At 45.7% G+C, this 22,340-nt stretch overlaps 1 protein-coding gene across 11 annotated transcripts in view; it reads right to left on the bottom strand.

The window, feature by feature from the left end:
* Positions 1–991: 991 nt before the first annotated feature.
* NEDD4L (NEDD4 like E3 ubiquitin protein ligase) overlaps positions 992–22,340 on the bottom strand; it is an 81,766-nt gene continuing 60,417 nt past the window's right edge. For 5 of the 11 annotated variants that reach the window (XM_084225666.1, XM_084225664.1, XM_084225670.1 and 2 more), the window contains 22 exons: positions 22,138–22,314; positions 20,802–20,876; positions 19,327–19,386; positions 18,802–18,933; positions 18,222–18,341; positions 17,383–17,580; positions 16,906–16,983; positions 15,488–15,542; positions 15,342–15,398; positions 11,565–11,623; positions 10,195–10,260; positions 9,502–9,731; positions 8,759–8,880; positions 7,920–7,990; positions 7,722–7,817; positions 6,559–6,632; positions 5,488–5,548; positions 5,129–5,188; positions 4,546–4,653; positions 4,134–4,230; positions 3,783–3,855; positions 994–2,844 (listed from right to left, as the gene is read on the bottom strand). In XM_084225666.1, the coding sequence (XP_084081792.1) occupies positions 2,742–2,844; positions 3,783–3,855; positions 4,134–4,230; positions 4,546–4,653; positions 5,129–5,188; positions 5,488–5,548; positions 6,559–6,632; positions 7,722–7,817; positions 7,920–7,990; positions 8,759–8,880; positions 9,502–9,731; positions 10,195–10,260; positions 11,565–11,623; positions 15,342–15,398; positions 15,488–15,542; positions 16,906–16,983; positions 17,383–17,580; positions 18,222–18,341; positions 18,802–18,933; positions 19,327–19,386; positions 20,802–20,876; positions 22,138–22,314 (2,172 nt within the window). In that variant the 3' untranslated portion in view covers positions 994–2,741. Of the gene's footprint in view, positions 2,845–3,782; positions 3,856–4,133; positions 4,231–4,545; positions 4,654–5,128; positions 5,189–5,487; positions 5,549–6,558; positions 6,633–7,721; positions 7,818–7,919; positions 7,991–8,758; positions 8,881–9,501; positions 9,732–10,194; positions 10,261–11,564; positions 11,624–15,341; positions 15,399–15,487; positions 15,543–16,905; positions 16,984–17,382; positions 17,581–18,221; positions 18,342–18,801; positions 18,934–19,326; positions 19,387–20,801; positions 20,877–22,137; positions 22,315–22,340 lie in introns of those variants that run through there. The other 6 variants (XM_084225672.1, XM_084225669.1, XM_084225671.1 and 3 more) reach the window with 5 other exon arrangements.

Consider the following 22,340-nt stretch of genomic DNA (forward strand, 5'->3'; position numbering starts at 1 on the left):
GACGATCGAGGCGGGACTGGGGCTGGGACCGGGAGCGGCATTGCCGCAGACGGGAAGAGCCACTCTAAGACGGGTGCTGGGACCAAGCCCCGCTCCGGCCGGCGCGGGGCTGGGGTCCCGCCGGGGGTCCGAGGCCGTGGGGAACCGGGTCTGTGCCGGTGCCGGGCCCGCCAGGAGGACGGTGCTTTTCCCTGGAACAGCCACTGGATCGCGCATGGAAGCGGGCGGGGCTCGGGGCCCGCCCGTGCCAGCCCCAGGACCCCACGGGCTCCCAAGGCCACCGCACCCCGGGGGACGCAGCGGAACGAGCGCGGCTGGATCGCCGCGGGCAGAAGGAACTGTTCCCCCCCGCCGCTCTCAACCGCGCCCAGGGTGATACCGGGGCCCTGCTCGGGCCGCTCCTCCGACACCTGGCGGGTGAGACCTGATGCTCTCCTTCCTCTCCCCCACTTTCTCTGCGGCTCGCTCTACCCAAGTTTGGGGGGAGAAAGGGGCAGAAAGAAAAGGAATACGGGGAGAAGGAAGGAGGGCTAGGTGGGCTGGGCGGTTTTGGGAGGCAGAGGGATGGGGGAGAAGGAAGAAGAATACGGGGAGGAGAAAGGAGTGGTAGGAGGGGGGGAGGAGCGTTGTTTTTGGGGGGGCCGAGGAAAGGGGGTGAAATAGAGAACGGAATATGGGGAGAAGGAAGGAGGGCTAGGTGGGGGTGGGGAAGGCGGGGAGGTTCTGGGGGTAGAGGGAAGGGGGAGAAAGAAAAGGAATTCGGGAAGAAAGGAGAGGGAGAGATGGGGAAGCCGAAGCCCCCAGGACTCACCTGGGAAGCCGGGACAAGGAGCTCCTATTCTGACCGCGCTCATAGTGAGCAAATGGCCGACGGGCAATTTCCGGGGGTTAAATCACCTCGGCCCCGCCCCGCGCACCTGTGTCGGGACCGCTCCTGAAGCCGCCTGGCCCCGCCCCTGACGTCGCCTGGGCCCTGCCTGCCGGGACTCTCCGGGGTTCCGCGTTAGAATCAGCTGTGCTTAATGTACAGGTCAGTGGGAATACCTGGATTTATCTCTTCTATCCCCAGAGCCAAGCAGTCAGTCTGGCATTCTTGTCTACTCTGATGCCAGTCACTGTCTTGTGTTCCAGCTCGCTCCTCAGATGGAAAAGGTCAGGCAGGAATGTCAGGAAGCATATTTAATAGAGAGGGAATCGTGGACTGCACTCAAGTACTGCCCTAATCTTCCTCAGGATGGGACCATAACTGCTGAATGCTACTGGCAGTGAGGCTTCTTCCCAGCTGGGTGATGCTGTATCCCAGGCTCTGCAGCGTGGCTGGATGCAGGTAAGGCTAGGGCTCAAAAACTGTTGGCAGTGAGGTGGAAGTTTGTTTTGGCAAGTGGTGTCATCTTGCTTGGATGCTGGGGAGCAGGCTGGGGCAGAGCTGCAGGTCAGTGGAACCAGCCCTGCTCCAGCAGTGCTGTCACCATGTTACTGCACTGGGGCAAGCACAAATCTGTCACCTTTAATCTGCCAGAAAACAGATGCAACTCAGACATTATAGATTAGGCATGCAACAGGTAACAAAATCGATTAGATAGCAGTGTATATTAAATAAATCTTTGTAAGTAAAAAAAGAAATCACAGAAACAATTACTGAGGAACATGTCTGCAGGCTCCAGTCTGGAGCTGGTGGGGTTTTCTCTTACACAGCAGCAGCCAAATTCACCATAGAAGGACATGTGTAGTGGGAAGGAGTAGAATCCCATTAACTTATGCTCAAACCAGGTTTGCCTTCCTGGCGGTACAGAAAGTACCTTCAGAGTCAGCGCTGTTAGAAATGAACAACCCCAGTGTTAATTAGGTTCATTAGCAAGTGCACACAAACAGGAGCCAGAACAGAGCTGTGTTCCAGAGTGCCAGATTTCATTTGGAATGCATCCATTGCAAACTGGAATGCAGAAAGGATGGCAAACGAATCACTGTACAGAGAGAATGACAGGGTTCAGCATGTTCTCCTAAAAGGGTTAAATGCCAGCCCCAGCCCAGATGCTTTGTAGCACATGTACAGCTTGGCAGTAACGAGGCAGTTTCAGTAGAACAGAGATCTGGACATGCTGTGTCAGGGCTCTGCTATGCCTTGACACTCTTCTAGTACTTATACAAAAATGCAACATCCAACCCATACTTCTGGATACAGAACAACAGTGATGTGCTTAATGAAGAGAGTTGCTTTTGAGAGACAGCCCGTGGAGAGAAAGCTTCCAACAGAGCTTTCTCCTACTCTCCTGGTTTAGGAACACAAGGCTCAACGTGCTTTGAAAAAAAAGTCTGGTATGAAATTAAGAAAAATGCTCATTTTTCCAAGTATATGATATTTAATTGTAATGAAATAAAATCTGAAAATGCTTAAATCAATTAAGAAGTAAACATGAAGTTGTAATACTATACCTGTAAAATGATTAATTCCGTTCATTGCCATTAGAAATTGTGTAAAATGTTTATTAAGGGCTTTGCCTACAGAGGCACAACATAAATAGAGTAAGTCCTGCTGAAATGTGATCAGTTCGCAACTGGTGCGGGAACATCAGCAAGGCCACCCCAGGTGACAGCCCCAGCCTCGGGGCTCGGCTCCCGCACTGCCGGGCTTTGCTCCAGAGCCAGCGCCAGGCAACTGCTGTGCCACGAGCTCTCGGAGTCCCTCGGGCAGGTGCCAAAGCCAGCAGAACGTGCTTGGAGAGGGAATGGCTGCTGCAAAGTTAATCCACCCCTTCAAACCCTTGGGCATTCTCCACAGCCATGAGGAGCTTCTCCCGCAGGTCCTCGAAAGATTCATACAGAGGTAAGTCTAGGCGATTAAAGCTGGAAGGGACAAAGCAAGGGTCACTCAAATTCACGGGAAAACAGAGTTTTAAAGAACTAGAAAAGATTAAATAATTAAGGGTCTTGATTAAGAATGCAGCTTGTGGTCCACAGCGTTCCCTGCATATTTCACACCTGCCCAGGGTGAGCTCTCCAGCTCTCTGTGTGCTGCCTTTCTTTGGAAAGCTGGAAGCAGGAATTTGGTAACAATCACTTTGGAGAGGAAAAAAGCCAACAGAAAGCCCTTCACTGTATTTAGATGATGGAAAACAATCTTTGTCAAAGGACTGATTTCTTGAAGCTCAGCAAAGATATTCTGGATTTAGAGCACAGATCCTTTGCTCTCTAGAGGGGAAAAAGATTAAACATCCAAGAGTAAATCTTCTGAAGGTAAAAGCTAGCAAAGAACTGGAACCCAAAGAGGATGGGTTGATTTTGCAGTGTGTTCAGGGTAGTATTGTTGTGTTTGGTAGGTTTTGTGCTTTTGTTTTCAGGTTTGTTTTTTTTTTTTTTTTTTTAATTAAAGATCATTATTCTATAGAATTATTAGTTTCACAGAAAGATTCCCCAGTCTGTACTGATAGTCTATTCAGCACCATTTTTCTTTAAAAAGCCACATTCCTGAAACGTAACAGAGCAAGACAAATTTGTACTGGATGCTTTCAAAGTTTGCAAAATTTATAAAAAACCAGGGTTAAATTATCTTATAATCTTACATTTTGAATTATCCAATGATTTATGGGCTTTTTATGGCTGGTGATGTTTGACTTGCTGTAGTTCATTACACACTTACTAGGATGTGGGAAATAAAATAATATCCTTCAGTTTCTCAGTTTATGAAGGCACTGGGCACCCACAGGATCAAATGCTGTTTGATGCATGGTCAGCAGCATGGCCCTTCTGGCAGGAGCAGCACTGGAATTTATGCTTTGACTTACCAGGTGTGAGCCCGGGGCAGCTTATCAGGACTTCCCCACTGCTCTATTGTAAACAGTTGAGGACCATTTGAACCTGGGTGAAAATGAAAACCATATGAAACAGAAACTGCTGGACACTACAGAGACTGCCTCAACATTATTTTTAACGTGAAATATGGCATCAGCTGTGGGCTGGATTCTTCACCTGTAACAGGTACATTAAAGCCACATGAATGTGGTTCTTTCTTTCCAAGCCCAGTGAGCTGGTTTCAGAGCTTGCACAATGCCAAGGAGGTCAGCTCAGAGATCAGCATTTCCAGCTGAGTGCCACATGTGGGTCAGAGGCTGGCTGGATTGCCGTGAGCAGCTCACCGTAAAGTTCAGCAAATCCGTTCATAGGCACGCGTGACGTCCCGGTCACAAACTGCAGGAGCCGGATCCGCTTCTCAGCATCCATCAGCAGAACAGCCTGTTGGCAAATGGACGCCGTCAGCCTCAGCCTCCTACCCCGGCCTGGATGGGCCCTAAGAGCAGCCCAAAGCCAGCAGGAATCACCTTTTGTGTGAGCCAACCCTCAGGACACAATGGATTGTCTATGCTCCAGGTGCCATCCATGGGCTGCTCCAGCAAGAGTTACACCTGCCCTCACTGAGCGAGATGGGAGCAGGTCCTGCCCCCCAGCACAATACCCCCCCTTCTTAGCAGTTTTCATGAAGAAAAATGATTGCATAAAAGGGCAATAACTTTCACTTACAGGACCAGTCAGAGGTGGTGCCAGTCTTACCTTCCAGAACCACTGGATAACAGGATGATTTGGGCAGTAACCATTTTTGTAGATGGTGTGTTGTCTCCAGTCATTGACATCTACATCACCAAGGCCACACATCAGTAACTGCAGGGAAACACAACGGTGGGATGTGAATGAGTGTGTGTTTCCCTGCGCTCACGGGGTGACAAGGTGTCACTGCCCCTCAGGGCTCTGACCTTCAGTCATCTATGCACATACAGGGGAGAGTCAGAGCTTCTTCACAGAGTATTCCAGTCACTGGAGAATCGCTGCACACCGCCATAATGTGACAGCAACTTCCACGTGCTTGGCTTAAATGTGACTGGCAGAGGCATGATGGCACTTATCCACTAAGCTACTTCCAGGCTTTAGAGGCACACCCTCAACCACTTCCCTGAGTGCAGTTCTTTGCATGTCATGAATAGATTCATTAATTAGGAAGAAACATCTAATTTCCAACTCTGAGCAAGACAGCTGTGTCTGCACATTCCCTAAGGGAGAGAGATGGATGACTGAAGAGCTCATGACACATGACACATCTGTCAGAGAACTGTCAGCTTGGGGCACCAAATTGACTCACCTCCAGTTCATTTTCATCAAAAATTTTAATTAGATCAATAGGAAGCAGTTCTGTGAATCCCTAAATAGAAAAAGAGCAAAGTTAAAACTCTCATCCCACATAAATCCTAATTAAAAACATCAATGACCAAATTACTTCAAGCTCAAATAATTAAACTTGAAAGAGCATGACCTTATTCTCATAAGGGAAAGATGACATATTCTTACACAAGATAAAATGAAAAAGCATAAAGGTAAGTATTCTATTTTCATTCCCTGACAAGCTCCCTGCTCCCTTTTCAGAGAAACCAGTGGGTAAGAAATCTGTGTTAGAAAAAAAAATCCCTACTTTTGTGAAAGAAAGGAGCTAAAGAGCCTCACCTCCAGAAAGGCATTCATTTGTTTCTGCACTCTGTTGACAAACCTCCACTGGATGACCAGGCTGCAGAAAGAAACAAAACCCCATCAGAAAAACAAACTCATTAGCAGGTCTCAGCCAAGTGTTCAGAGGTTTCAGCAACCCCAAGTGCTTTCACTTTGTCATTTACAAATTCAGCAACTTCAGGTAACTAAGCAGCTTTCACCCGTTGTTCCAATTTATTGGCTAGTGACTGATGGAATTTTGAAGAAACAAACCAAAAACCCCAGTGACTGTGACCAAATCACAGTGGGACTATTTTTGCTCCTGTAGGTACCTACGTGAGCAGACATTTTAATCTTCCAGAGCACTGAGTAATTAAAAATTCCCAGCAAAGTCTGCAAGCTCTGAGGAGAGCTGTCAGGACAGCATCTCACCTATAAATAAAGAAATAAACTGCAGCATCAAAGGGACACCTTGCTTTCAGTAGCAGTCAACCACAGCAGAAACACCTCACAGGTGCAAGCATAAAAAATCAGTTCCAAGCATGGAATTGGTCCAGGTCCAGGCACTGGAAATTAATTCCTAATTTCCATGAATGTATCAATTTTAATGACTTTCACCTTGGAAAAGGCCCTCATTTAAAATGCCAGCAGGTATAAGTGAATTCAGCATTTTACATCCTGGTAGGCAAAAGAACTGGGAAAGCTGAAAACAAAACCTAGTTTCAGATTTGGCCAATTTTTGCTAGGAATGCTGGCACTGGAATCCTGGCTCTGGTCTGTGACTGGCAGAGGAGGACAATGGGATGAGGGTCAGGCTGGAGAGCACATTCTGGCTCATCTGAACTTGAGCCAGATGTTGGAGATGCACATTTCCATGGGGGGGAATTTCAGGAGAACAAAAGATGTAATTTAATTTACTCTTTGTTCTTATGTCTGACTGGATATAACCAATGATAACAGTAAGATTTTTTTTTTTCCCAGTGATCCCTGATGCTCTTGTGCAGTACAAAGGACAGGAATTGCAGCAGGGTCAATTGTAAGTAGAATTGCTCCTTCTTACCCCCAGGCATGTTCCATAATGATACTTACTCAATGTATTCCCGCTTGTTTTCATTTGTTACCATGATTTCAGACCCATTGGGCTTCAGGTCCACTTGATATGTCTATATTTCAGAAGACCAAAATACCTCCTGTTATTTGAGGACATCTGGGACTTTCTCCCAGAACCCACTCTCCCTAAACAGCATTTTACAAGCAGTATCAGGAAATCATTAGTAAATTGATTTACACTTTTGAACAAATTTGCGCTGACAGAAGAGAAAACTGGCAGAGAGAGGCTGGCCATTTACTAATAATTTTATTCAAATTATTATTTATAATAATAAAATTATATATTTATATAAAATATAACCACTAAGTACGTACTTTACATATACAAAATTATAAGGTTTTATAATAAAAGAAGCTAAATCACATCTTGAAACTGCCAAAGCCAACCAGTATATTACAAAACCTCTCTATTCTGTGGCTTCAACACTCTCCCTAGTTCTCCATGTAATCCATAACCTTATGTTGCTTCAGGAAAAAGGCAGTACACACTGAAAAGTGGATCAGAATGTTTTTGACAGGACATTGAGTGCATAGTTTGAATTGTTGAAGTAAGTTTTTATAAAAGGCCCTATAGTCCCCAGGTCCAGTTGTACCTGGAGCCAGGATCCAGGTCTGAAGTAAACAAAGGGAAGACACTAAAAGGTCTTAGTGTCATAAAAGCCTCTAAGCTTTTAGGACATAAAAGCCTCTACGCAAATTAATTTAATGTCTACAACATTTTCATTTGTAATGGCAAAAGTTACCCATTGACTGTGACCCTTTTAAACCTGGCAGCTTCCTCCTGTCGTACCAGTTGCCGCTGTAACAGGCACGACAGAGAGGACCTCCCTGGCATCATTCTGCCACTCTCCTCTGAGAACACCTTCGACCTCAGAAAGCCAAGCAATCCCTGGGCTTGCACCATGTCCCCATAGACTGTGGGTCCCCTTTATTCCTCCTCCTTGCAAGTATTTTACTCAGCTACATATCCAGCTTGTCCCAGGGATGTTGTGGCTCCCTGGCAGGAATGTGGCACCCCCAGCCCCAGCTGGGAACACAGCGAGGTGAAGGCTGATCAGTGCATTCACCACACAAGACTCTGCTCAGTACTGAGGTACTTGTTGGCAAGAACCAGTTCTAAGATGTAAATAACCTTTACATACCTGTCCAAAGTTTTCCTCGTCTATGCAGAACATGAGATCCAGCTCTGTAGGGTCGTTTTCCAGGATCCACTTCAGAGAGTTGTAGTATTCGCTATCCTAGGGCAGATCACAATTAGGCAGTTTGAAAATGGGCAGTTAGTGCAGAGTTGTAGAAACCCAGGGCCTGTGAGCCCTGGCACGGGTTAAATGGAGTCTTACCACTGATTCCATGTCCTTCAGCGTTATGGGCTTGCCCAGCATCATCTTGTAGAAAGGTCTGATGAAGAAGCCTGCGCGAGAGAGGAGAGCATTACATGCCCTGCCCTGCACATTCCACAAAGGTATGACTGCTTGAGGGCACCACCCCTGGCATTTCCTCTTACCTCCTGACTGTAACAGTCCTGCAACTGCAACAGCATCACAGCAGCTCAGGTTTATTGAGGCACAGAAAGCCCAATTTTTCAGTGTCTGCAATTATCCACTAACTACCATATTCCACTGACTACCCTAATATTAATGGCAGAGAGAGCTGGCGAATTCAGCTCAGGGCACACTATCCCATTTAAAATCACTGCTCCTCTCTCCAAGGAGTTGCTTGAAAACCAGGCTGCTGAGCTTCCTCTGCTCAGGATTCCTCTGTTTCCTATTCTGCACCAGGGCTCAGGAAAATCTGATCAGTAATGTCTGCCTGGTGTGAGATTTCAAAATGCAGCAGAAATTGTAATCAAATCCTTCAGCAATAATTTTACATATCAAAATATGCTGCATTTGACCCCCCTAGTTTGGCTGCAGGTTTGCATGGGAATGACTGATACAAATTCCATGCTTCTCCTCCATGGACAGTGCTCATGCTGGTTCTAGAGTTTTAACCTGAGTGGAGAAAGGAGCAAAACTTTGTATGAAACCCACTTGTTGAGTAAGCCACCGTAATTTTGTGAATCACCATTTAAGTCTCAACAGTGCCAGTCTCAGACTGTCCCCAGAACCCAGGGCTCTCAAGCAGGTGCATTTCCTTCCCCAAAGCCCAGTGGCAGCAGCAGAGCAGGAGCAGGACTCACCGTCCAGCAGCTTCCCGTGGTACACGGCCAGGCCGGCCACCCGGCCAATGAACGTGAAGTAGGACAGATGGTCTTCGTTACAGAGACCTGAATTAGGATTAATCTGAAGTGTATAGTTGTCCCTTTTTTGGGGAAAGAAAAAAAATAGCTAAAGAACCAAGTCTTTAAATAAGCACATACTCAGATATGTTAATAAATAACCTGTGCTTAGGGGCATGTCCCTTCAACAGCGCCATGGGGCTGTGTCCAAGTCCTTTCCAGTCTGCCCCACCACGGAGCCACTGAGGGCTGAAGGACTGACCCAGCAGCAAACCAAACCCACTGTGAGCAAGAGATGCCCTCTCCCCTTGCACTAACGGATTGCTCCAAGATTTTAAAGCTGGGCAGGCCCCATTTTACAGTTCTGGGAGGCCACTGCTGTGTGAACGAGCAGCTGCATTCTGAGCAGTGCTGGAGCTCTGGGTGGCAGAGGAAAGGGGCTTTTCTGTGGCATTGGTCCCTTCACCATTACTGGCCTCAAAAAATGCAGTTTTGCTGCCCTGGATATTGTCTGAGCAGTGGAAATGTTTTCTAGGTTCTCAGGGAGAATTCCAGAGGCTCTCTGAAGGGCAGCAGGAACAGGGCTGTGGGGCTGCCCAGGGCACCCTGGGAAGGAGGAGCTATTTCTGCCCAGAGCAACTTTGCCTCTTATGCAAAATGTAAAGTATATCCCTTGAGAATACAAATACTTAATGGACACTTACGTTGCTGAGTATTCAAAGAGACCATAGTAAGGGTTAAACATCTCCTTGGACAAGAGAAAAAACCATTCTCTGGCCACACCTCCATAGTCAAGTCCTTTTTCTGACTCAAATTCAATCCAGAGCCTGGCTTTTAGTACATCGGGTCTCTTCACGGACATGATTCTTCTGTAGGACTCTTCAAAAATGTTATTTCTGTGTAATTTCATCTCAAATCTGTTGGGTATGTCAGCCTGTGTGAAAGAAGATTAGATTACCATTGTTAGTCTCAAGAAATAAGTCTTTGGGTAAATTACTGGTTGACAACAGCCCAGTGACAGCTCAGAAACCTGGTGTTCCAGTACCCCATGGTTTTATTTCCCAGTGCTCTCCCAATTCACAGGCTGAGAGCATGGGGGAAACTGGGCCAGTTCCAGAACAGTGCTGCAGACTTCTATGGTAAATATTTGATGAAAATGACAAGAAAAGTATCAAACGAACAAAACAAAAAAGGAGAAAGATTGACTGTGCTCTATTTTAAGGGCATTTGCATCTATCTAGAATGAGTCTTAAAGACTTAGAAAAGCTTTTTGTTGAGAAACCAATCAAATTCAAACTTTGCTTCATGATTTTGGCTCCTACTTGAGCCCCTGATGAGCAGCCCCCTGCAGTAACCTGGCAGGTGTGTCCTGCAGCCCCTGAGCTGATTCTACTCACAGGTTTCTTCAGCTTCTTGCGGAAATAGTCGTACTTCTGCTTGAACTCCCTGGAGTATGGCACTGCCTGTTGGGAGCAGTGGGAGGAGGTGTCATTCCTGCTACTCAGCACTTTGATACCCCACAGCATTCAAAAGGGATGTACAACCCACAGCCTGTGCTATGGGCTCCCCTGAACCCACCCATGAGGCACAGCAGCCAGGAGAGATTTAAAAATCCCACAATATGACATCATTTTACTCTGATCATTTTACTGATGATAATATGACTTTACTACAGCCATTAAATAATCTTTCTATGTGTTTCCTTTATTTAAACACTACATGAAATGCAATTGAAGTAATTCTGTTTGTCATGCCACCAGAAATATTATTGAAAGTGTTCAGATGGATCCTTAGTGCCTCTGTGAAATTGATTAGCTCCTGCTTTCCGTTATATACAACAAACAAACCACTGTCAGTTGCTCAAGCAGACTGTGATAATTTCATTTCCTTCAAACAAACTTTCTCAAATAGTCTCTCTCATTTATACTCTGCATTTCTGGGGAGAAGCCTATTAGCAATTTGCAGAGTGCTGTGTGTGAGGATCTCCAGTTTTAAATGCCTGATAAATGAGTAAATCCCTCCAAAACTAACTATGGTCAAAAAGTGACTACTATTGATATTATTACTAAGCAATTGGAATTTAACCATGCAGCAGGCTGATCTGCTGTGTCCTGAAACTCTCAAAGGTCCCAAGGACTTATGCAGAATAAAAAGGTACTCTTGGCACCAGGAAACATCTTGGGATTGGAAGTCTCATCACTCAGAATACCATAAAATGGCATAAATTGGCATAACCCAGCGAAAAAAGTCAAAGAATCACTCTTTGATATGTTTAAAATTTGATACTGAAGTAAAATGCTGTGTTTATTTTTTTCTAAGGCTGATATTCTGAAACCCCTGTTTATCTGCAGGAAGCTTTATGTCTCTTAAACTGAGAGACCCTTTTTTTTTTGGTCTTTTTTTTTTCACCCTTTGAATCTACATAGGCCCACCTCTCTCCTCCCAAGTGTAAAGAGCTTTTCATTGCCCACAGATCCCAAAATCAATAGAACGATGCATCAGCTCAGTAAAATCCTACTGTCAGTAATGACCCAGGCAATGGGGAAATAGGAGCACTTCTCCATGAGCACCCCAAACCCTGGACAATCTGGGAGACTGCCCAGAGCTTGGTGTGACATTCCCAGCTTTTTCTGACTTAGGATGTGGACTGGCAGAGCTCCTGCTCTCCAGGCTGCCCACCCCTGATCTGGGGAGCAGGCAGGGCCTGCTGCTGTTCCAGCTGTACCCAGTCTGGGCATTTCATGGAAGATCCCACAGCAGTACTTACTGGGCCTGTGATGGCTGGGTTCTGCAGCCTGGGGTCTTCCCACTGGGTAATTTTGTTATCTGCAAATAACAAAAGAAACGATCCCATGGCTTCTCTGGTACCACACTGTAAATTTCTCCCTAGCACTGCTCAGGTCTGTCAGGGTTAGCAAAGGCTTGTGTCTCCCCACCCTCCCCAGCTCCAACACACTGTTTAGTTGAAAACATCCACTCAAAAACACAGAACTACCCCAGAACCCAGGGAACTTGCACTGCTTTGATGGCAACATCTGCAGGAGTGAGTGAACATGTTCATTTGAACATGGGCTGGGATTGGAAAAGCACAGCCCGACAGGTAAAGGAACCCAGAACTTTTGGCAATGACACCCTAGGTTACTTTGGAAATTTTGCATAGACAGCTGAAGTATCGTACTTCTAGATTTGGAGGGAGTAACATTTTTCCTAGACTCTGATTTAATGAGAAGGTAAAGGGAGGCAGAACTGTCCTGTTTTGGTGCAAGAAAATCACCCAGTTATGACCAACGGAGATGCTGGCAGTGGCACAACACAGCCCAGTTCTTTCCATCTACAGCTTTGAAGAGCACCAGGAGGATGACAGGAAAGGTTCTACAGGACCATGGTGGGACTCCCCTTCCCTGCCTCCAGACAGCTGCTCCTCCCAAGATTCTGAACACAACAGAATCACAACAAAACAATGGTGTTGCAACAATAAGACAATGCTCCAAACCCCATCCCAGGTGCCACCTGCAGTGGCAAGGTGTTGGTCACCCTTGGCCTGCCACCCCTCTGTTTGATACAGACACTGCTCTAGGTTAGGAACTGGGTATCAGGAATCAAGATCGCATTTTCCACATCTCTAGAACTGGAAAAAGGGCTTTAAGTTTAAATCCGAAGCTGGTTTAAGAGGGACTGGGATCTGAAAGGTGTCATTCAGCAAATGTTAACTGGAGAAAATTCTAAATGATTGCACGTTTCAAGACACTTGATCTATTAGTTAATTTAATAGTAAAATACTATTTTATTTCCCTTCACACATTAGAGCTATTTATCACTTATAGGAATGCTGGAGGGCCGCCAGCCTGAGCTCCAGACCCCAGAGATGCATGGAGCAGAGCTGCTGCCAAGGTGGACACCCAGCCCCGCCCTATCTGTTTTCAACCCCTACACTGCAATTCCCTTCTACAAAGTTCTCTGGTCACCTTCTTGACACCAGCAGCCACAAACCAGAGTGCCAGTTTTCTGTGGAATCAGAGGTAACTCAAGTGGAAATGACTGACAGTGTGTCACCTCTTTGCTCTCTGTACTTCAGGGTGTGTGATGACACCAACGAATTTCAGTCTAACTTTCTTTTCAGAGTCTTACAGGGACCCCATATTAAAAATGGTGTTCCAAGGATACAAGGGTCTGGCATGAACCACCTCACCTGGAACTGTAACTCAGGATTCTCTGTCCTATCCCAAGTGGACGTGAATAACAAACTCATTATTTTTGAAGAACATTTTCAAAAGTCTCGACATTTTCAAAAGTTTCAAAAATTTGAGTCTTCCCACCAATACAAGTCTCGGTCATAAACCAGGCTCTCAGGCCTTTGAGGATTCCCTCTTCTCCCTGCCTTTCCAATGGGGCCACTATTTCCCTGAAGTTTGGCACCCCCTGCCAGATACAGAACTCTCACAGCCAGACATTCCCAGGTCTGACGGCATCAGAAGGGTTACTCCAGGCTGGATTTAGGCACTCCTGTCAATACATCACAGGGTGAGATAGCTCATGACCAGGTGATGGTATTTTTCATGCCCTTTTCAACCCAAGTTCTGCTAATTACTCCCATTCTGAGCAACACTTTGCAATTCTCTTTCCACAGCCTCTTCCTGCACACTGCAGTGGCCATTTGCCAGACTCACTCTGACTTCCCATCCCATTCCAGTGAGCCCCTCTCTCCTCCTCCCTGCCCTGCTGCTTCCTGCTGAACTAAGGAGTGCTTCCCCCTAATTCCTTGTGTAAATCACTGATGCATATTGTGACTATCACCATGTGCAGGTGGATGTGAACAGGCTTTGAGGAGAGCCCATTCAGTGTATTCATCCCCCCTGTCCATGAGTCACTGGTTCAGAAAATGGTTGCAGAATGGTTTTTCCCTTCTGATCCCTTCCAACAGGTAGACAGCACATTCCTGGGAGGCTCCCAGGAATGGCAGCAGTGTGCAGGGAACAGGAAACACCGGTGTCCATGGAAGGTAAGGGCCCAGAGAGCCAGGGAGAGGGGTTCACTGTCACACCCAGCCTCTGGCACCAGTAACACGGGTGTGCTGCATCAGTACTCAGTGCTCCTGGGCCCTGTGCACAGCAGAGGGGCTGAGCTGGGTGCAGGGGACTTCGGCACTTTCTTCCAGGGATGGGAAAAACATCTCAAAAATAGGACAAACAGCACTGCAGAACTATGCAGCAGAGGTACAAAACATAGCAGGGGAACAGGACATGACCAGCAGCTGACTCTGTCAGACTTGTCCTGCTGGTTTTGTGTCCTGGCCGTGGCACAGCCCCTGGCCCTCCAGGCCCCCCAGCCCAGCCACCACAGCAGTGCTGAGGCACCAGGCTAGGACCAAAGGGACATCTGCTGGAAACAGGCAGCATTACCAAAAGCTTCCCTGAACTTTTGTGAAAAATGCTATATATAAGAAGCTAAATCCACTCAGTTCAAAAGAGACTAGAGGGAGAATTCAGATGCACATAAATTTTGCTTCCTAACAAATTCTTTGAGGAATTCTAATTAATGTATGACTTTAACGTTCCATTTTAGAGACTAACACATGCTCAAATAGCTTTAGGAGATTGAAAAATTAAAGAGTCTTAAAAGATTGGGAGGCTCAGCAGTTACACGTATGTTTTAAATGGGACAGCTTTATCCTGTGACCCCTTAGTGGCAGCAGTTAAAAATCATTGGCCATAGTTATATTTCCAGATCTCTGTTGGGAAAAACAATTACAGAAGGGATAAAGGATAATAACTCTGTACTGAAGTTTGGAAGATGTTCATTGGGTGCTTGACAAGTGTATTATTTCTAATGTTTAGTTAAAAGTATTTATACCATTTCAAAATTGGTATTACTTTAAAGGCAGTCTTTTAATAATGACTTAATATTGTCATCTCTAAGGACGAGCGTGGCAGTCTGTGATACTGAGGGACAAACCTCATTCTGTCAAACATGGGTAAGTTTAGGTTTAACTCTGTGCACGCTCCTCTGATGGTTATGAGAGTTAGCTATGGCTGTGAAGAAATGTCTTATTATAAAAAGACCCAGCCCAGCCTTTGTGGGCTGCTTTGTTTCCAAACACCAACAAAACTCACACAGCAGTTCTGAGATGCTCTAGGAAGACAAATCTACAATGAAACATCACTTACACTAAAACTCCACTAACAGAACTGGAGAATATTAATGGGCTGGTGCAGTTTCACATGCTCTAAATAGGAAATAAGATCAGAATCAGCACTGCCACAGACCTGAAAGCAGAGGAAAGTACTTCTCAGTGCTAATTGCTCCACTGCCTATATGTGGAGCTGTGGCTACAGGATCTTTTCTCATCTTATTTTCTATTCCTAGTTTATATTTTAATTTATTAAGTGCAAATAAGCCATGGGATCATCAACAACAACAACAACAAATCCAAAATATCAACAAGAACAAAATAAACCACAGAGAGGAAATGTTAATGCTTCACAAGTCAGAGAGGGACAAAGCTTGATGAGCCAATTAAAGCAAGCTTCCAGTGAATGTACAGTACCGTAGGAGGGCACTAAGTCTCTGGTATCAATGTCTCCACATATCAACACCTGGCTTCCTAAATGAAGAGTAAAATCACAAAGCTTTCACTTCAATACTTAGTATCTCCCTTTTTCTATTTGCTCTAGTACCTGAGTGCTTACTTACTATGGTCTATATAAAATGTTCTTCCATCCAGGTGTATTCTTTCCTCCCAGCCAGGCTGGAAATGGGAAATAAAAACAAAGAAAAGAGAGAGTAGGTGAAATAGCATCAGTCTCACACAGCCTGAAGCAGTGCATTGCTCACACCTACTGGACTTGTCTCAAAGATGCTTATGAGGTAGGAAACCCCAAGTGACCAGATGCATAAATGGCAAGGCCACAAATCCACACAGACTCAGACCTCGCTCTTATATAGGTGACTGCATCCTGTGCAGGGAATATACTTTATAGTGGAAACCTCTTGCCTCAGGATTCCCACCAATTTCCTCTGTGAGCCAACAATCACAGGGAACACATGGCCCATCATGGCTCAGTTTGAAAGTTTCTGTTCCTGAAACCCACTTCTGAAAGCCATGTGGGTTATTTACTGTAAATGTGTAACCCAGGCTCCCTGTACAGTGGGATAAGAATGTCCTAACCTAGTCCTCAGTGCTTCCCTTTTCATCCCTTCCCTTTTCTCATGTCCCAAGCGCCTGCAGTGCAGAAAGGAGAGCGGATGGCAGGCTGTAGGGACAGGCAATGCTGGCCAGCCTGGGCTGCCAGAAAATACAGAGGAGAAATTATTTCACTTCAGTCTTGTTGGCAAAACCTGTGTTAAATTCTGTAGTCATCCCACCCTCGCTCCAAAGCAGGAGGTTTAACTGAGGTGAAATCTGTTACTAACAATCTGTTGCTAGTGATAGGTCAGGCTACCCTGGTTTCACTGCATGTTTCGCCCCTTGCAGTTAACAGAACAAATTGTAATTGGGCCTTCAGTGCCTCCAAGGCTAACACACACCCTGTGTACCTGGACAACTGCAAGAGCACGGCTGCTTCCTAAAGCCAAAGAGCATTCCTGCTGCTGTGACCAGGAATGTGTCAGCTTTCACACATACTCTCTACCTTTAAGGGCTGGGAGTATTTTAAAAACAAAGCAAAGCTCTGCATTTGACATGTCTGTAAATCCCCATTATACTTTGATTACAAGTATGACAAAACTTCTGACATTAAACTGATGATTTGCTCTGCAAAAGATGGAGGTTTCATTGAAAAATGAAAATTTATTCTGATTTCTGAATGCTAGAATATGCTGGTGCACTGATAGAGCTTGCTTGGCACAATCTGCTCTGTTTTTCCTAAGCAGTGATTATGATTATCTAAAAGCACAGTCAGACACAGCCCAGGTAAGAGTGTGCAAAGCTCAACACTTCAGTAGCACAGAAGAAGGCCATGAGTTAGAGCCTCCTGGGCTGGCTCTGGAAGGCCTGAGCAGGCCCCAGGGCACAGCAGGGCTCCAGAGCCTCCAAGAACAGCTGCAGCAGCCTGTGCCCAGAGCCCTGGGATAGGAGGTGTAGGTTAGAACACAGGCACAGCATCACTTACAGGAAGAGGGCCCAAATCATTGGGGTTCAGAGACGCTTTGGATCTCAAATGCACTGGAAACTTCAGCCGTGGATCCTCCTGGAACACAGGTATGCAACTGTAAATCCAACAGATCAAGACAGATCTACAAAGTCAAGCACACTTATCTGGAAATCCTCCCATGTTACAGTTATTCTTTTCTTTTTGGAGAATAAAACAAAACATGCCTTATTAGGATTTCTACAGTGCAATGAATTTTCCAGTGCTGAGCGATTTAGGGTGATGTAAGATCTGACTCCATTAAATGTTTGCTACATCCAGGGATATGCTTCAAAAACCACAGGTCTGTTCTTAGGATGCACTCTACAAGGGCTTTTACATCCACATGCACATTTTTGGCTCTTAAAAACACAAAGACAAGTGCCATGCTGAAATAGGGGCATGCAGCAGGAAGACAGAGATGGGACCGTGGCCCTGGGGCCTCGGCTGCGCCCTTACCCAGGTGGTGGTCTTGGTGTTGTGGTCGATGAAGAAGGGGCGGCCGTTCGGGGCGATGCGCATCTCCCAGCCCGGGGGCAGGAAGCTCTGGGCCCCCTTGTGCTGGGGCTTGGGGGAGTTGTAGGGGGACGGCTGTGGGGACTGGGGGTTGGACAGGGTGTCCTTCACTGCCCTGCGCACCGGAGAGTCCTTCATGCCCTGCGGAGAGGAAACGGCACCATTGCACACATGGCACTCGGGGCTGCAAAACCAAGCCAACCTGGCCTCACGGCAAATAGCTTTTCTTTCCACATAGAATTAATACCAGAATTAAATGCTGGGACTGATTTAGTAGAACTTAATTAGCTCTATCTGTGCCTTCTAACATGCCCAGTCTTTTGGTGTAAGGGACATGGTGTTCCGTGCCTTCTTCTACAATGACAATGTCCCCAGTATTTACACCTGACTGTACCTTCCTCTGCACCTGGACATGTCCACATTTCATTTTACCAAGGAAAAGACAAAACCAGTGTTTTGTGCTTCAGGGGCAATATATCTCATTTACAAGAAAGCCTGTAAGTGCAAGGCTGTGTGAGCCACAGCTCTTCAAACTCTTAAGCATGAAGAGGAAACCTGAAGAACTGGCTCTCTTCAGCACAGCCATGAGTAGCTGAGATGAGAGTTTGAACCACACCACCACAAGTCAAACACGCACAGGCTTTGACTGCGTAGGGAGCCACTTCAGCTATTCCTTAGCCACATCACAGCGAACATCAGTCCACAGCATTTGGAATTCCTTGGAAAGAGACTTAGAAGCAATGCAGTGAGGAGTGTGGGTGCAGGAGCGGCTGGGGGCTCACCTCAAGCGGCGCTGACAGGGTGACGGTGGGCGAGCTGAGGCTGCGGGGCCGCCGGATCTGCGGCTCACTCAGGTGGTTGCTGCTGCTCGTGCCCGGCCCCACCATGCCATCCTCGGCGAGCTGTGCAGAGCAAAGCCAGGTCACAATGTCACTAACACTGCCCACGCGCAGGACATGAAAAAACTGATGGCACTGCTATCATCACTACTGTTCTTAACCACATTTCCTTAAAGGCTATAAAGGGTATTTAATGTATCCACTGGAAAGGCCAAAAACCTATTCTATTAGTGGCTCGAGCCAACTTTCACATTTAATCCAAAAAACACATCTGCCTCCTTTTAAGAGCTCTTCTGCATCTCTGGAAATTCCTTCTCCTGCAGCAATCAACTTAACCCATGCCTTGACATAATTAAAAGAAGTAACCAAAACCATCCCAAATTATTGCAGCTTTTTATGATTCATCTGTATTGTCATGACAATGATTATGATATTTCCTTTCCATTTCAGATTTCTGGAAGCTGCCCCAGCTGAATGACTCTCAGGCAAGCCAAGTGCTGGCTCCCAGGAAGCAGCAGGGTACCTGCATGATGGGCCGTGTCCACGTTGTGGTCCGGTTGTTGTGGTTGACGTAGTAGGTCCGGCCCTTGGCATCCTTGCGCTCCTCCCAGCCCGAAGGCAAGCCCGGCGTGGTGTGCACGTAAGCCACAGAAGGCTGCTCAGGCAAGAAATCAGTGAATTCTTATTTTATAATAGATAAAAAACCTTTAAATTTTAAACTCTGTTGTTTGTAAAAAAAAAAAGGCAACTTGTTAACTTACACTCTTCTTAATCACAACAACCATATGGAAAAATTACTTAGTGCACAACTTTGTCATAATTCAATGTCACATCCATGTCCCTAAACCATGCCAGTATTTGAGTGCAATTGCAGTGTTTTGAGAAATGTTGAAAAAATTTGGGAAAAAAATATGTTAGTTTTCATTCAATAGCTGTATTTCATTCAACACATGGCTGCTTTAAAAAAAAAAAAAAGTTCCTCATTGTACAAGATCTAAATGTCCCCCCATTTTATTTAGAGATAGTGCTTGATAAAGAGTTTTATTACCGTTGGCTCCTCTCCCCCTGTGACAGTTGAAGAACGAGCTCTCCTAGAGGGACCATTCTGCTGTTAAATGATAATTAATGTTACACAGATTTACTGAAGAAGGTCACAGGTCACCGTCACATCTTTAGGAGCAAGGCATCAGACACATTTGCCAAAAGAGAGCAGTTAGATGGGTAATAGCAAATCTGGAAGTCATCAGTGACTGGTTACTAAGCCAGAATCCCAGAAGAGCGCTGGATTTAGGAAGAACGTGTACTCAGTTGCCAGAGGAGAAATGATCGTTAGCTCAGGAAGGATGAGATGTGGTTAAGCTCAGGTAAGGTGATGTTTAGGGCAATGCTCAGTGCTGCTGATTCGACCATGTGCTCAGGAAATCAGTGTCCCTCAAGAAGCAGGAGAAAGGCCCCCCTCTCTCTCCCCAGCCCAGCTGCCAGCCCACGCCCAGCCCCTGGCTCCAGCATGCTAAACACAGCAAGAAAGCAGCACAGCAGCCCTTGTTCCCCCTGCAGCCAGGCACAGAGCTGCACTGGGACCCACCCCAGAGCCAGGGACATGCTTCAGCTACACTAAATAACTGCTACAGCACGGGGGAAATCCAGCCAAGAGAAAAACCTCTGTGGTTTCTGGAAATGTTCACCCAAGAGCAGAGAAAACAAGTCACACAGACACACCAAACTTCTTGGTATGCACAGGTTTTCTATTTGGAGATTCACATGGGACATATTTATAACTTTTAAAAAATGAAGGAAAAAACTCTTGGAAGAAAAGTACAATCTTTTGAAAGATTCTTTTGCAATCTGACCCGTTTTATCAGAAGCACACCTTGCACGCTCCTATTTTACGTGGTCTCTGTGCCTACTGCTGAGAGGTGGCAGAGAGAACAAACCTGCCACCTCTGCAACCCTTGCATGGGGGCTGTAGCAGAGGCTTAATGTCAGCTGGAGCACAGTGTGCATGGTTCTGATAGGAGAGAGAAGCTTTGTTTACAAAACATCTTTGTATCTTTTCCTGTTTGAACAATCTCCTTAAATAAACCTGTAGAAGTCGCCTCCTTTTCACTACAACCGGGCAAAACACCAATCCTTTGGGATTTTAGACAGATTTTTTATAGTGCAAGTAAAATCACCTCATGGGCCACAGAAATATGTCTGCTATCAGAGTCCTGTGGCTGCTCCAGTTCCAGGTAGAGCTGGCTCTCCTGCCCTCTCCTCCCTTGGAGGAGTTTCTCCCCTGAGTGCACATAGGAGTGCAGTAACCTAAATTTCCATGGTAAGTAACTGAGGAGAGGGTGACTTGGCTCAGTCTCTAAACATTTTCCTGTCTCAGGAATGTCCTCCTTTTTTAGCTCACATCAATTTGGTTTGGGACAATCAGTGCCCACCTTGGTCACTGATCTGTGCCTGACTGGAACTGACCCAAGGCAAGCTGTTATTGAGAGAGAATGTGCACCCAAAAAGGAAGGAGCTCTGGCTCACCAGGGATAACTGGGACTGCTCAGCGACTGCATCTGTCACACTGCAGGACCTCAGTCGTGAAGAAGGTTCTCTTTGCTGCAAGGAAAAAAACAGAAAGATGTCTCCACGTCAGGCTGTCTTAAAACATGATGTTTATTCAGAAAAGTCAGTAATTACAGGTATTAACCTCTTTTTATCAAACAATTACCTACTTCTGTTTTACCACAGAGTGGTATATCCCATTTCTCTACTTGCTACATACTAAAAAAAAGGGCCCATCCATTTTCCTAAAAGAGAAATGCCAACATGAACAAACTCAAAAATTATTGAAAAAAAAAAGCATTAAGAAATATATCTAAAATCAAATACTATGGATGAGAGCTCTCTAAGACTTAAAAATTAATTTACTTAAAAATTTATGGTATTTCTTAAAAAAAAACCCAACCTGTTTCAATCTTCCTCTTTGCTGCTACCTTTTGAATTAGTTGTGTCTTTTCCCAAGACACATCCTTCATGACTGAACTAGAAACAAAACCCCTCTAAAGAAGCAGACACACATCACATCTGACACTACACTGTAATTCCTCCCCACCAGTCCAGCCGAGCACTCCAGGGCTGAGCAGTGTTTAGGAACAGCGCTGACACATCTGCAGTAAAACCAGTGGGTGCTACTAAAACTGCAGTTCTCAACACAAGCCCAAGTGCCTCTGCATGCAGATCCAGGAGAGCATCAGAGCTGTCACTGGCTGACCAACCTCCAGGTGACATTCCCATCAGGCAGAGACCAACTGCACTGGCTCTTTGGGAAAAATGCACCTAATCAAGATTATTTTTTATGAGAACAAGAGTATTTCTTATCTCTTGAACTGCAGAGGTATCTTGAGAGCATTGTACTAAGAATAAAAAATAAATAAGAGCATAATGCTCTGTTTAATATTTACAATTATTTTTGTAATCAAAGAGACAAAACATTCTCCCACTTGTACATGCATTATCCTGCTTTTTTAATGGCATCTCACTAATGGATAACACAGAGAGACCATTTTTTTGTTTTTCCCTTTCCTTTGGAAATTCCTAGCTTGATACCCTCAACTCTCATCTATTTTGTTTCACTAAAGGTCTAACAGTAGCAGAGTCTGAAGTTAAACTCACACAGAACTCTTGAAATCTGAACAGAGGAATTCTGTTGTCTGAGGCACTTTGCTTGCTGGTGAAGCTATTTTTTGGAAGGGAATTTTCACTACTTGTTCAGGTTTTCCTGAGCCTAGCAGTCACTCCCCATGCACGAAGTGATTCAGGTTATGCTAAAGAAATGCACATTTCTGCACTAGAGCTTTACGGATGACACGTTACATACAATCAAAGAGGCGAGTTGTTCCCCATTGGAATCAGGAGTGACCTGGAGTCTTCTGCTCAGCTCCTCAGACAGCTCCTGAGGACTGGTCCGGGACACCGGAGATGCAGGAGGAGGTGGCAGTGACAAGCTCAAGGAATCCCCACTGGCACCTGCCTCCTCTGAAATGGTTTCCCAAGGCTGACAAAAGAGAAGAAACTACGTTC

The sequence above is a fragment of the Fringilla coelebs genome (assembly GCF_963513975.1).
Source record: "Fringilla coelebs genome assembly, chromosome: Z".
Lineage (NCBI taxonomy): Eukaryota > Metazoa > Chordata > Aves > Passeriformes > Fringillidae > Fringilla > Fringilla coelebs.